At 51.5% G+C, this 14,442-nt stretch overlaps 1 protein-coding gene across 1 annotated transcript in view; it reads right to left on the bottom strand.

Moving 5' to 3' along the window:
• The window catches only part of LOC115383908 (basic proline-rich protein-like), a gene marked incomplete at its 5' end in the record, with an annotated part of 236,315 nt that extends 229,384 nt beyond the window's left edge, over positions 1-6,931 (bottom strand). Inside the window, 3 exon segments of the mRNA XM_030086110.1 lie at positions 6,427-6,614; positions 6,616-6,819; positions 6,821-6,931. Coding sequence (XP_029941970.1) covers positions 6,427-6,614; positions 6,616-6,819; positions 6,821-6,931 — 503 coding nt within the window.
• Positions 6,932-14,442: the final 7,511 nt, after the last annotated feature.

The raw sequence follows: 14,442 nt of genomic DNA, 5'->3' as shown, positions 1-14,442 counted from the left end.
AATGACGTGAAGGAGGGAGATGAACAAACGAAATGATGGAAAATGATCAGAAATGAGTCAGACGAACTTAATAAGAGCAGAAATACGTCAAAATAAACAGAAAAATAAATGTAACTCTGTAAAACACACGGTGAGTCAATTATCATGAAATAAAAACACAAGAAGAAGAAGAGAAACGCAGCAAAGTGAAGAGAGAGAAAACCAGCGAAGTTTACAGGAGAGATGCTGGAAGTGAAGGAAGTCAGGAAAAGCTGGTGGGGAGAGAGGGGGGTGGGGGGCGAACGAGGGAGGAGGAGGGGCTGATGGGAGTTTGAACCTCTTCACAGGAGGAATTTATTTATTTATCAGGATCATGTGAACTGAAGTTTCTCCTGCAGATCAAGTGTGACTGAGCGAGACCGGCGGAGATTGACAGCCGTGTGTGTGTTTGTTTGCTGTTGGATTGTGTGTGTGTGTGTGTGTGTGTGTGTGTGTGTGGACGTGGGAGCTGGGTATTTGTTTGGACGGTCTGGCCGCCGCGCCGATGTCCTGATGATAAATATTAGAGCTCAAACACGCTGCAGTGGAGGCGACGCTGTTTGTTTTCTGCTCTGGGAGGAAAACGTCTCTGCTCCGTCTGCATGCAGCCGGGCCGGCCGCGCGGTTTGCCAGTGTTTAGGTGTGTGTGTGAGTGTGTGTGAGTGTGTGTGTGAGTGTGTGTGTGTGTGTGAGTGTGTGTGTGTGTGTGTGCTGGGCTTCCACATGTGCGTGGTGTTGATAGCTACACTACACTCAGGGAAAACAAACACCTCAGGAGAGGCTACAGATTCTCTCTCTCTCTCTCTCTCTCTCTCTCTCTCTCTCTCTCTCTCTCGTTTGTTTTTTGCATGCCCCCCCCCTCCCCCCCCATAGAATACTTTCAGTTTGTTTGAATTGTTCTGGTCTGAACTCATGTGATTCTGAACCAACAGGTCTCGTTCACGCAGAATAAAAGTCACTGAATTTCACAATAAAAGGAGAGAAAAGAGAAAATGTTGCTCGTTCAGACTTCTCTCTGATCCATTAAGAAAAGTTCTACAGAACCAGAAACGAAAAGTCTTCATTTTATTATTATTTTGATGCTAAAAAGCTGTGCCCCAGGTGGTTTCTGGGATTTTCAGCATCACCTGGTCGGAGTTTCTCCCTCTGCCGGAGGGTTTTAACGCTCTCGGAGCTGCAGAGGAAAGTGTGTGAAGAACAAACCCAAATATGTGACTTTGGAGTCAAGCGGATGGGAGGGGGGGTCGTGGAGCCGAGAGGCCGGAAATGGAGGGAGGAGGAGGAGGAGGAGGAGAGGAGGAGAGGAGGAGGAGGAGGAGGAGGCTGACCTCTTCCAGACAGCTGTTCTCTCTCAGGTGTTTGTTCTCAGACTCTCTCGCTTTTCACATTAGTCATTATTTGGTCCCACGAGACGCAGCAGAGGCCAGTGTGGCAGGAAACTCACACACACTCACACACACACGCACGCACGCTCACGCACGCACGCACACACACACTCTCATACCTGCTCCACGCTGTGTGAAACACGCTTCAGGTGAATGTTGCTGGTAAAACTTTTAGTTCTCATGTTTCGCTGTTCAGACGAAGCAGCAGGAGCCTGAAGTCCAGGTTAAACTGTGAGACATTTCCTGACCTTTGACCTTCACTCTCAGACTACAGCCAATCTGTTCGCCTGTGCCGCTCTGAGGGTTTGTCGTTCTTCTGCAGGGAGCGTTTCTCCCGTCAGAACTGATCCCGGTAACCATGACGACGACGATAAACCAGAACTGACCTGATCCACGTTACGGTCCTGGAGGTTCTGCGGCCCTGAAGGTTCTCCGTGTTCTCTGAGGGTGGGGTGGGGGGGTGGGGGGGCTGTTGGCTGCAGGAAAAGGCATTAGGTGATCCGGCAGCACCTCATCTCCGCCCCGCTCTGCAGGTTACGGCGCTCGGGGGGGGCCGGGGGATTTTCTGCAGCTCCCCTGCGAAAGTCTTCAATCCCGCGGCGCCGCAGGCGGAGTAGGTGTTTAATTATTAAAGGTGTTTGAACAGGAGGCTGCTCGCGGCCTGCCGGAGCGCCGACTGGACACTGAGCTCGGCCTCTGATGGATGACTCCCTTCACCCAGACTCTCCTTCCTCCCTCTGCCGGAGCTCAATTACCCCCAAACCCTCGCCGTCTCTCCGCCCTCAGGAACCGGGTCTTCGCTCCCGCCGCCGTCTCACGGCGAAGCGGCAGATTCATCAAGACGAGCAAGTGTTGGGAAAGTTCGATTCCTCATGATGTAACTTTACTGCTGGCCCGGTCAGACGGCAGAGCCTCGGCCGGAATACTAAACCGGGAGGAACGGCGGGCGGCGCTCTGCATTCACGGCGCGAACGGCGCCGTTAGCATGAAAGAGAATCCCTCCCTGAACCCAATTAGCATCAGAAGCAGCTCTGAGTCCCGACAACGGGCAGCAGGACGCCGAGCGCCTCAGTCTGAGCCGAACCCAGGACCAGAACACGCCGGACTGGACTCACTGGCGAGAACCAGCCGAGAACGAGTAGAGAACCAGGCGAGAACCAGCCGAGAACCAGACGAGAACCAGCTGAGAACCAGCCCAGAACCAGCCGAGAACGAGTAGAGAACGAGTAGAGAACGAGTAGAGAACCAGCCGAGAACCAGGCGAGAACGAGTAGAGAACGAGTAGAGAACCAGGTGAGAACCAGCCGAGAACCAGGCGAGAACGAGTAGAGAACCAGTCGAGAACCAGCTGAGAACCAGACGAGAACCAGCCGAGAACCAGATGACAACGAGTAGAGAACCAGGCGAGAACCAGCTGAGAACCAGACGAGAACCAGGTGACAACGAGTAGAGAACGAGTAGAGAACCAGGTGAGAACCAGCCGAGAACGAGTAGAGAACGAGTAGAGAACCAGGTGAGAACCAGACGAGAACCAGGTGACAACGAGTAGAGAACGAGTAGAGAACCAGGTGAGAACCAGCCGAGAACCAGGCGAGAACCAGCTGAGAACTAGCCGAGAACCAGATGAGAACCAGATGAGAACGAGTAGAGAACCAGCCGAGAACCAGCCCAGAACCAGCTGAGAACCAGCCGAGAACGAGTAGAGAACCAGCCGAGAACCAGATGAGAACCAGCTGAGAGCCAGCCAAGAACCAGCCCAGAACCAGCCCAGAACCAGCCCAGAACCAGATGAGAACCAGCTGAGAGCCAGCCAAGAACCAGCCCAGAACCAGCCGAGAAGGAGTAGAGAACCAGGCGAGAACCAGCTGAGAACCAGCCCAGAACCAGTCGGGAACCAGCTGAGAACCAGACGAGACCTAGACGAGATCAGCCGAGAACCAGCCGAGAACCAGACGAGAACCAGACGAGAACCAGCTGAGAACCAGCCCAGAACCAGTCGGGAACCAGCTGAGAACCAGACGAGACCTAGACGAGATCAGCCGAGAACCAGCCGAGAACCAGACGAGAACCAGACGAGAACCAGCTGAGAACCAGCCCAGAACCAGTCGAGAACCAACTGAAAACCAGACGAGAACCAGCTGAGAACCAGTCGAGAACCAGCTGAGAACCAGGCAAGAACCAGTCGAGAACCAGCTGAGAACCAGGCGAGAACCAGCCCAGAACCAGCAGATTCTGGACTCCGCTGAGCCACTTCTATCAGTGAATCACCCACAACAACCACACCCAGCGTTTAAGGTGCTCCTCCACCCCCCCAGACCTCCTCCACCCCCCCAGACCTCCTCCACCCCCCCAGACCTCCTCCATCACCTACGAGGTCTGATTTACATAATTACCGTATTGGCCCGAATATAAGACGATATTTTTTCTCCAGAAACTGTTTTCTCCAAAATGGGGTGGTACTATAATCGAGGACTAGATTGTCATTACATATCCGCGCCTCTAGATGGAGCCAAAGTACCGGCGACCAGGAAGCGAATGGAGCGTCACAGTAATCTGATGAAAAATGGAGGAACGTGACCTCCTGGAATGAAGGAGCTGGAACGCTGGACCAGTGAGCAAACAACAGAGGAGAAGGTTTGAAGCCAACTTTAAACTGATGGTTCAACACAGCAGAGTCAACAAACAGCCGCCAAGAGATATTAGACTGAATTATTAATGTTCATGAAGCTGAACAGAACTTGAATTTGATGGTTATAAAGTTATTTACTCATTAATGCAGTTATTGAACCTTTGAGGTTATTTGTTGCTTCTTCACTGAGTCACAGCCTCAGATTTAGAGAAAGAGAATATAGTTTTTATTTCATACTGCAGTAATATTTCTTCATCTTAAATCACGTGAAATGGTATGTCTGTTGTGAGTTTTCCTAGAATAATTGTACAATATAAAGTTGTTTTATGAGTGACCTTATTGTCTTCAACATATTTTTATTTTCACCAAATGACATTTGAAAACTAGGAGCCGTCTTATAATCAGAGTCGTCTTATATTCGGGCCGATTCCATAAAACCTCCTGAACACGTCACGTTTTCAGCAGAGGATGAATGAATGAAAAACAGTGAGATTCTGGAGTGACTGAAGAGTTCAGTCCACAAACTGCAGCTCCAGGAAAACTACAGCTAGTAACCGTCAGCTACAGCTAGTAACCGTCAGCTACAGCTAGTAACCGTCAGCTACAGCTAGTAACCATCAGCTACAGCTAGTAACCATCAGCTACGGCTCGTAACCATCAGCTACAGCTAGTAACCGTCAGCTACAGCTAGTAACCGTCAGCTACAGCTAGTAACCATCAGCTACAGCTAGTAACCATCAGCTACGGCTCGTAACCATCAGCTACAGCTAGTAACCATCAGCTACAGCTAGTAACCATCAGCTACAGCTAGTAACCATCAGCTACAGCTAGTAACCGTCAGCTACAGCTAGTAACCATCAGCTACAGCTAGTAACCGTCAGCTACAGCTAGTAACCATCAGCTACAGCTAGTAACCATCAGCTACAGCTAGTAACCGTCAGCTACAGCTAGTAACCATCAGCTACAGCTAGTAACCATCAGCTACAGCTAGTAACCATCAGCTACAGCTAGTAACCGTCAGCTACAGCTAGTAACCATCAGCTACAGCTAGTAACCGTCAGCTACAGCTAGTAACCGTCAGCTACAGCTAGTAACCGTCAGCTACAGCTAGTAACCGTCAGCTACAGCTCGTAACCATCAGCTACAGCTAGTAACCGTCAGCTACAGCTCGTAACCGTCAGCTACAGCTAGTAACCATCAGCTACAGCTAGTAACCATCAGCTACAGCTCGTAACCGTCAGCTACAGCTAGTAACCGTCAGCTACAGCTAGTAACCATCAGCTACAGCTAGTAACCGTCAGCTACAGCTCGTAACCATCAGCTACAGCTAGTAACCATCAGCTACAGCTAGTAACCGTCAGCTACAGCTAGTAACCATCAGCTACAGGTCGTAACCATCAGCTACAGCTAGTAACCGTCAGCTACAGCTAGTAACCGTCAGCTACAGCTAGTAACCATCAGCTACAGGTCGTAACTATCAGCTACAGCTAGTAACCGTCAGCTACAGCTAGTAAGCAGGACTAACCTGCTGGTGACTGGATCTGCAGTCAGTCTGGTTCTAATCCACTGGATTGAAGGCTCCAGGCCCGGTGGAGAGCGCCTCTCTCTCTGGGAGTGTGTAAAGAGCCTCTTTAAAGAGCAGACGCTGTGTTTTCAGGCCCGTCCTGATAAAATAAATGAGTTGTTTGAATTACCACTTAATAGCAGGGTAGGGGCAGATTTCTGGAGACGGCGTTCCCCCTGCGGTTCCTGGACTGCAGCTCCACAACCACGTTTCCAAAGATGAAAAATCCACCCGAGATGGGCCTGCGGTGCGCCAGTACCTGCTCGGTCAGGACTCCTGGGTCTGTCAGGAGAACAGGGAGAGATCCAGGTCGGAAAAATGCCTTCTGCTCGCCGCCTGCGCTGCTAAATCAAGGAGGCTGTTGGAGGCTACGGCTCATTTTCTGCCCTCTCTGAAACAGCAATTCAGGGGAAAGAGTGTCTGTTTCACTCAGATTCACTGCAGCCTGTAAATCTCAGTCTGAGTAAACAAGACGGCTCTACCTTTTCCTTCTGTTCTACGTGAGAATCTGATCCTCCTCGGCGGAGAAGCTTAAAAAGCAGCGTTAGCGGCTGAAGCATGAACGGAGTGTCACAGGATCCTGGCGGGGCTCAGGGTTCTGGTTCTATTGTGGCCCGGATCAGGAGGTTCTGCTCTTGGCTTGGTGAAGGGAAGATGCCTCAGAGCTGTTTTCATACATTTAACCGTCACGAAGGGAAAAACGCTCACTTATCACAATTATTCCAAACACTCCGGCCAAAGTGTTTTCCACCGCAGAGGAGTGTGGAAACGAGGCTCGGCACACAGGACGGAGACGAGCCGGAGCTCCGACTGCTCCACCTACCAGAGGAGGAGGTGGAGGAGGAGGAGGAGGAGGTGGAGGTGGAGGAGGAGGAGGAGGTGGAGGAAGAGGAGGAGGTGGAGGAGGAGGAGGAGGAGGAGGAGGTGGGGGAGGAGGAGGAGGAGGAGGAGGAGGAGGAGGAGGAGGAGGAGGAGGAGGAGGTGGGGGAGGAGGAGGAGGAGGTGAAGGAGGAGGTGGAGGAAGGTGGAGGAGGAGGTGGGGGAGGAGGAGGAGGTGGAGGAGGAGGAGGAGGAGGTGGAGGAGGAGGAGGAGGAGGTGGAGGAGGAGGAGGAGGTGGAGGAGGAGGAGGTGGAGGAGGAGGAGGAGGTGGAGGAGGAGGAGGAGGAGGTGGAGGAGGAGGAGGAGGAGGTGGAGGAGGTGAAGGAGGAGGTGGAGGAAGGTGGAGGAGGAGGTGGGGGAGGTGGAGGAGGTGAAGGAGGAGGAGGAAGAGGAGGAGGAGGAGGTGGGGGAGGAGGTGGAGGAGGAGGTGGAGGAGGAGGAGGAGGAGGAGGAGGAGGAGGTGGAGGTGGAGGAGGAGGAACGGAGGGGAGACAGCAGCACAGGATGCCTCCTGGTTCTCCAGAGGTCTGCTGGTCGGTTCGTTGGGGAGAAAGGTGGGTGGTGGTCAGGTTGTAGGTTGGGTGGTTGGTTGGTTTTTTTTTGCTGCTTGTAGGTAAATAGGTAGGAAGTCAGGTTGGTTAGTTTGGTTTGTTGGGTGGGTGGATTAGTCAACAGCAGATATATTCTAAGTTTGGTAGGTCCATAATTCAGATTATTATCAGATAATTATCAGGGAGGTAAACAGATTGGTTGGCTGGTTTCGTTGGTTGGTGGGTAGGATGGTTGGTTGGTTGGTTGGTTGGTTGCTTGGTTTGTTGGTTGCTTGGTGGGTGGGTTAGTTAAGAGGAGGTATACTGTGAGGTTGGTCGGTCCATATTCAGACTGGCCGGTCGGTAAACAGATTGGTTGGCTGGATGAATTAATCCCTTCATGCAGACTTCAGTTTCACTCCAACAGTATCTTGTTCACGTCATTCCAGTAAACCGTGCTAACCAGATCAGAAGCTGATTAGTCGTTCTGACTTGTCGACCCGTCAGTCCAGGCCCGAGACTGTTAGCAGGAAAGAAAACACCGGAAGACGGCGTTTCCTTCAGCGTCTGAGCAGAATGGGCTCCATGAATGTAAAACTCTGCCGTGCACGCTGTGTGTGTGTGTGTGTGTGTGTGTGTGTGTGTGTGTGCCAGAGCAGCGCTGTCCGTTAATCGACTCTGAGAGCCGTGCTGGAAAACGCCGCCTGACCCAGTGACTCTGACATTCGCAGCCCAGCAGCCAGTCTCAGAGGGAACCTGGCTTCAGATTACCTCTGCCGGACACACACTCCTGTCCTCCACACACACACTCCGTCCTGCCGGAGTGTGTGTGTGTGTGGAGGTGCGTGCGGGACTCTGACCACAGCCTGACTGCTCGCCCCGGGCCCCCCGGCGTCGGTGTCAGCGAGAGGTGAACGGGACTATCTCCACTCGCAAATCTCTCCCGGGGGAGCGCCGGCCCTCGCGCCATCCCACCTCTCAGAAAACATCCTTTTAGAGGGGGGCCGGCGGCCATCGCGTCCCTCCTCACCTCTCCCGCCACGGCGCCATCTGAGGGGACGGGAGGTGCGACCACGCCACTAATCTCCGCCCCTCTCCAAGGACGGACGGTTACCTCCACAGCCAAGGTGACGCAGAGTTTACTTGTGGACTACCGGCGCTTTATGAATTACAGGCCCTGCTTAAGTGGCAATTTAGGCAGGAATTAAGGGATAACGTGTATTTTAAGAGAGGAAATCCTGTGAGTTTCCTTTTATAATAGAGCACCTACCTCACAGTGGGTAATTGGAGCCAGATGTTGCTGCATGCGGCATTAAAGCAACCGGCCTTTCTCTTTTTTCCGCCCCTCTCCGCGACGCGAAACATCTTGAAATTCTGTCATCATACCGGCCTTTGTGTGCCTGTGCGCTCGCATACACTCCTGTGTCTGTGCCACATAATCACATTAGTTAGATTTAATCTAAGAAGAGGCAAATTATGCGCTTTTCCCATCAAATTTAGCCGCATGACGAGTGGCGTGCAGAATCCCCGAGTATCCCAGAGTGCTTTGCATGGATGGCGCAGGACTGGAGAGAGGGGAGAGTTAGCGAGGGAGCGGGCGAGCTCGCAGGATGAAAGGGAAACACTAATAATGTCTCACATGTGTACTGGAAAATTGTCTGCTAACACCGGCGAGCAACACACTCCGTAGCCGGGAAGGCGGCGGCAGCCTCCTAATAAGCAGCATGCACTATTTATGATCATAAAGCAAGGGCAGGGAGGGTGAGCACTGTCAAAATAAAAAAACATGTCAATCTCAGCGCCCCACTGTTGCCCGCGCTGGTTGCCTGTCTGTTAACGCACTTTTTTTTCATGTTTGCCTATGATGTACAAAGGCGGGAAAAATCACATCAAACCGGCAGATTTCTTAAACTTCCACATGTCTAACAGGGGAGGCAGGGGGCGCCGCCAATCAAAGGGAATATCAAAGTTGGGCAGAAGTGCGTCTGCCAGAAAGTAAATATTTTGTCCTAATGGTTTGTGTGTTTGAGGACGGCGCACGTGACCGAACCCGCAGACGGGCGGAGGGCTAGGTGGAGGAGCGCCGCTCGGCGCGGTGGAGGTGCTCGGAGAAGGAAGGAAACCAGGCCAAACTCCATTTTAATACTTGATGCGGCATTGAAAATTCCCTCTGAATCCCCCCTAACTTCTCCCCGCTCTCTGCAATTATGCATGTTTATTCATTTTGATTAGCGGCGATGAAAAGTGGCGCCGGTCGGCCACGCGCCTTCGGTTTGTGCCGCCGAGCGAGTGACAGTCCGTCAGAAGCACTTGAAAGGCTCCCTCGCTCGCCCTCGTACCTACTGAAACAGCAGGTAACCCGGCGGCTGAATATTTCAGGCGTCTCGCAGGACGGTATTCAAAGAAGGCGGATGAATCTCCGCCGGCTTGATTTGAGCTGCTGTGACACCGGCAATACGCTGATGAGCTGCCTTGGGCCCTGAATCCTCCTCACTTCTGACGCTCCTCTCCTCCTTTCTTCTGCGGCGGCGGCCGCCGGAGGAAAGCCGGCGGCGGAGGAGCGTAGGAGGAGGAGGAGGAGGAGGCGGAGCGTACAGAGAGACGGTCTACCTGCAGCTCAGACCTGCGGTGATCGGCCTCAGCGTGGGAGAACATGCAAACTCCAGAGCTGCAGGCCTTCCTGCTGCAGGACAAACCGGCGGCGTCCAGACGGACAAAATCCCAACATCGGAGAAGAATCCTCTTCAGTCTGTCTGCGAATGAAGAAATATCATAAATTCAGCCGTTTCCTGGTTTTTAAGTACGGCCGTCGTCCAAAATCAGCTTTATTTGTGCAGAAATGGACCAAATTTGCAAATCTATTCCATAGAAATTTAGAAAAGTTCAGTTTCATCGGTATTTTTTGCAAAGAACTATTAAGATTTTAATTTATACCTGCAAGAAAAAAACACTTATTGCATATTGAATCAAGTTGTTTACATTCAAAGACAAGTTTTTCTTTTCTTTTTTCTGTTTTTTTTTTTTTTAAAGAAGAATTGACTAAAAGTCAAAGTTTCAAAATAAAGTAAAACAGCTGACGAAGCATTCGTTTATTCATTTTCAGTCTCTTAACAATCCTTTAGCCTGGCTTTTTTCAGACTGCGTTTAAAATATCTTGACTGTTTTGTGAAGAAAAAGCAAAAAGCAGCAGAAGAAATATGATCTCCTGCGTCTGTCGAGTTTTCGTTTCAAAAAGAAGAAAAAAGAGAAAGAAAACCAGAAGAGAGGTGAAGGAGGAGGAGAAGCGTGACAGGAAGTGGCCAAACATGGAGGGAGAGGCTGAGGAGTCACGTCTGAGGACGCCGGTCTCCGGTCCGAGGTGACGGTGAGACGGACGCAGGCGCCCCGTCTCCCATCATGCACCGCTGCTCCGAGGCGTCTCTCACACTCCCGGCAAGATAAACACATGTATATTTAATCTGCTGGGTGATTACAGCCGTTCTGATGTGACATACATGAATTTATTACAGGAGATGACCCCACGCACACACACACACACACACACACACACACACACTCGCGCGCACACACACACACACGCCTGGAAAAAGAGAGAGAAAACAGGGGAGAGGGATGATAGCGGAGGAATGATAACAACATGTAAACAGTGGGACTCTGGAGGCCGGGCTAATGAACGTGCGAGGACAGGAATAGCGAGCCAGAGCGCCGGGGCCGCCGTCCAAAATATCCACTCCCACATAGGTCAGCGGACTTTTGGCTGCATCCTGGCGGAGGAGGGTGGGGGAGGGTGGGGGAGGGTGGGGGAGGGGGGCCGCTGAAATGCCTGGGATCTGAGGAAAGAATTCGACGGGGCATGGGAATGGCAGTGTCACGGCGGTCGCCAGAGAACGCTCTTAAAACGCCGCCGCCGCCGCCGCCGCTCCTGCAGGCTCGGATTCCTCTATTTTTATGACTTTGTTTTCTGAGGACAGGAACCCTGTTTTCTCAAGACGTTCTCCAAACAAAGCGAGTGTGAAGCGAGCGGATCATCCCGAGCTGTCGGAGACCCGGAGGACGGCAGCAGCCGTGGTACCGTCGCTTCACCGGGATCTAACCAGATCTGGCTGCTTCTGGAGACACACAGAGCAGAACCGGTGAGGAGGGAACGCCTTTAACCCCCGCCGGCCCGGCCTGCGTGAGGCTAAACAGGCGGCTCCGCTCCAAGCGGGCTGACGGGGACGGCGAGACGTGGACGCTGTCTGGGAAAATGTCCCCGCTGCCAAGTGGAGGAGGACACTGAAAGGCGTCCAACAAAAACCTCCAGGCCGAGGTGTGTGTGTGTGTGTGTGTGTGTGTGTGTGTGTGTGCGTGTGTGTGTGAGGCCACTCCGACAGGAAGCTGAGGAGAACGGCTTCCTCCACCGGGCTGCAGAGGTCAGAGGTCAACCCAGGAAGACAGAGGTCAACACGTCTCAGGTCAAACGTCAGTTCTGAATGAAAAACTCAAAACTCGCATGAAGAAGAGCTGATTCAGCCTGCAAGAGTCTGGAGAGAAGAGAGAGGATGAGAGTCAGAGAGAGAGGATGAGAGAGACATGAGAGAGTGATGAGAGGATGAGAGTCAGAGAGAGAGGATGAGAGAGACATGAGAGAGTGAGATGAGAGAGACATGAGAGAGTGATGAGAGAGGATGAGAGAGAGAGAGGATGAGAGAGACATGAGAGAGTGATGAGAGAGGATGAGAGAGACATGAGAGAGTGATGAGAGAGGATGAGAGTCAGAGATAGAGGATGAGAGAGACATGAGAGAGTGATGAGAGAGGATGAGAGCCAGAGAGAGAGGATGAGAGAGACATGAGAGAGTGATGAGAGAGGATGAGAGTCAGAGAGAGAGGATGAGAGAGACATGAGAGAGTGATGAGAGAGGATGAGAGTCAGAGAGAGAGGATGAGAGAGACATGAGAGAGTGATGAGAGAGGATGAGAGTCAGAGATAGAGGATGAGAGAGACATGAGAGAGTGAGGAGAGAGGATGAGAGTCAGAGATAGAGGATGAGAGAGACATGAGAGAGTGATGAGAGAGGATGAGAGCCAGAGAGAGAGGATGAGAGAGACATGAGAGAGTGAGGAGAGAGATGAGAGAATGATGAGAGAAATGAGAGAGTGATAAGAAAGGGCTGATAGAGGTGAGAGAGATGAGAGAGAGGACAGAGAGATGAGAGATAGATGATGGAGATAATAGAGAGATGAGAGAGGTGAGAGAGGGATGAGAGAGAGGATAGAGATGAGAGAGGGGTGAGAGAGACATGAGAGAGTGATAAGAGAGGGATAAGAGAGATAATAGAGAGATGATAGAGAGATGAGAGAGGGATGAGAGAGAGGTGAGAGAACAAAGAAGGAATGTCATTCCTGAGATTTTGATCATAAAACAGAATCAGATTTTCTTCTTTGTGTTTGTTGAACAAAAGTCTGGAAACTAAAATCTGTTCGTCTCGATCTCAGCTTCTGTTATTTTCAGGTCATCTCAGGTCGGGTGTTGTTCTCCAGTTTCCCACTCATTTAAAGGTTCCCTGAATGCACCTTCAGAGTGAGTTGGCAGGTGATTGGCTGAGAGGGAGCAGGGGGCGGGGCCAAGGAGTGAGGAGTCCACTTTTTTTTTTAAATGAATATGAAAATACATGAGGGAGCAGTCCACACACACACACACACACACACACACACACACACACACACACACACACACACACACACACACACACACACACACCTTTACACTCCTCTGCCATTGTTTTGACTTGCCAGCTGGAAGTTTTTTAAAGTTTAACAAGTCGTTCAAACTCCAGCTCACCTCAGAAAGCTCCTTCAAAATAAAGCGCTGCCGGCAGAGGAGCCGACTACAGGGGAGGAGAAGGGACAAAAGGCCTGAGGTGAAAAGAGGGAGTAGAGTTTTAGTGTTTCATGTGTTCATCAACTGAAGATGAACACATGAACAGAGACAACATGACTCTGAATGAAACCTGGAACGAGGAAGACGAGAGGCTTCCTCTTCTCTGGTCACTGAACTCGCGCGTGTGTGTGTGTGTGTGTGTGTGTGTGTGTGTGTGTGTGTGTGTGTGTGTGTGTGTGTGTGTGTGTGTGTGTGTGTGTGTCCTTCATGTACATTTGCATCTGTGCATAAATACATGCAGAACACAGGAACGAGGGTCTTTCTTCTTAATGAATTCTATTTGTAACTTTGAAGGTGTGTGTGTGTGTGTGTGTGTGTGTGTGTGTGTGAAGGGGATTGGATGATAATTTATTTATGTTTAGAGACTAAATCTGGGTCACTGGAACCTCGTTGTCCCCCCACTCTCCTCCTCCTCCTCTCTCATCCTCCTCTTCTTCCTCTCTCTCCTCCTCCTCTTCCTCCTCTCTCTCCTCCTCCTCTTCCTCCTCTTTCCCTTCCAGAACAAGGTTCTTCCTCCTTCAGTGTCTGCTGTCCACCGCAGGTCAAAGGTCACAGACTGAGGCAGTGATTGACCTGATCCTGGATGATTGATCGTCTTGTTGTAGACGAGTTGTTCTTTTATCTGTTTCTGGAGGCTCGTTCTCATTCGTTAAAGTTTGATCCAGTCTGGGTTTAAGCTGGTTCTGAACTGGTTCTGAACTGGTTCTGAACTGGTTCTGAACTGGTCCCAGACCATGCTGTACAGATTGATATCTATTATTCGAGCACAGCCTCTGCCTTGGTCTTCCTGGGTTTTGGTCTACTTGTGAAAACCTGGAGTCTGGTTTGATTTCCGTCTCTCGTCTGAATTATTCTTTCCTTCTGCTGGATTTCAAACTGATCCTGACCAGTTTCACTGGTTTGGGGCTGATCTTCAGCTCGCTGGTCCGAGTCAGTAGCTGTAGCTGGTTCATTCGGCGTTTCTGGACGAGGTTCTGCTTCTCTTCTTCTCTTTGCTCTCGATGGATTTTCTTCCTGGATGTGATCTGAGTCCTCTGCTTCAGTTCGCTTGTTTCTTCCAGAAATTTCTGGTTTCTCTGGGTTTCTGGTTCCTGCTGGTCCTGGTCCTGGTCCTGAGGATCACAGCCCCGCCCCCCTGCAGCTGCAGACCCTTCAGGACCCTTCAGGACCTTCCAGCCTCTCGGGGGACTCTGGCCTCAGAAAGCGTCTCAGAGACGGATGTAATCAAGAAGCTTCTGTAATTTGCCGCCATCTTTCCTCGCCGGTCGGGGCTTTCATCCGCTCTGCGGCTGGAAGCAGCGCTCGCTCGGCGCCCTCGCAGGTATTTATCCGTGACTCAGTGCCGCTAATTGGCGAGGTCTTACCTTCCTGTTATCACAGCTGGGCTCTGCTCAGGTGTTCCTCCTCGCAGCTGTGTTTAATAAGCGCAGGATGTTGCGGTACACGGATCCCACGCTGCGCCGCCGCCCGCCGCCGCCTCAGAGCTCTTTCTGAACCTGCCACTCACTGGAGGA

Source organism: Salarias fasciatus (genome assembly GCF_902148845.1).
Source record: "Salarias fasciatus chromosome 23 unlocalized genomic scaffold, fSalaFa1.1 super_scaffold_20, whole genome shotgun sequence".
In the NCBI taxonomy this organism is placed as follows: domain Eukaryota; kingdom Metazoa; phylum Chordata; class Actinopteri; order Blenniiformes; family Blenniidae; genus Salarias; species Salarias fasciatus.
The sequence above is the reverse complement of the archived record's forward strand: the minus strand, read 5'-3'. Positions and strand labels throughout refer to the sequence as shown.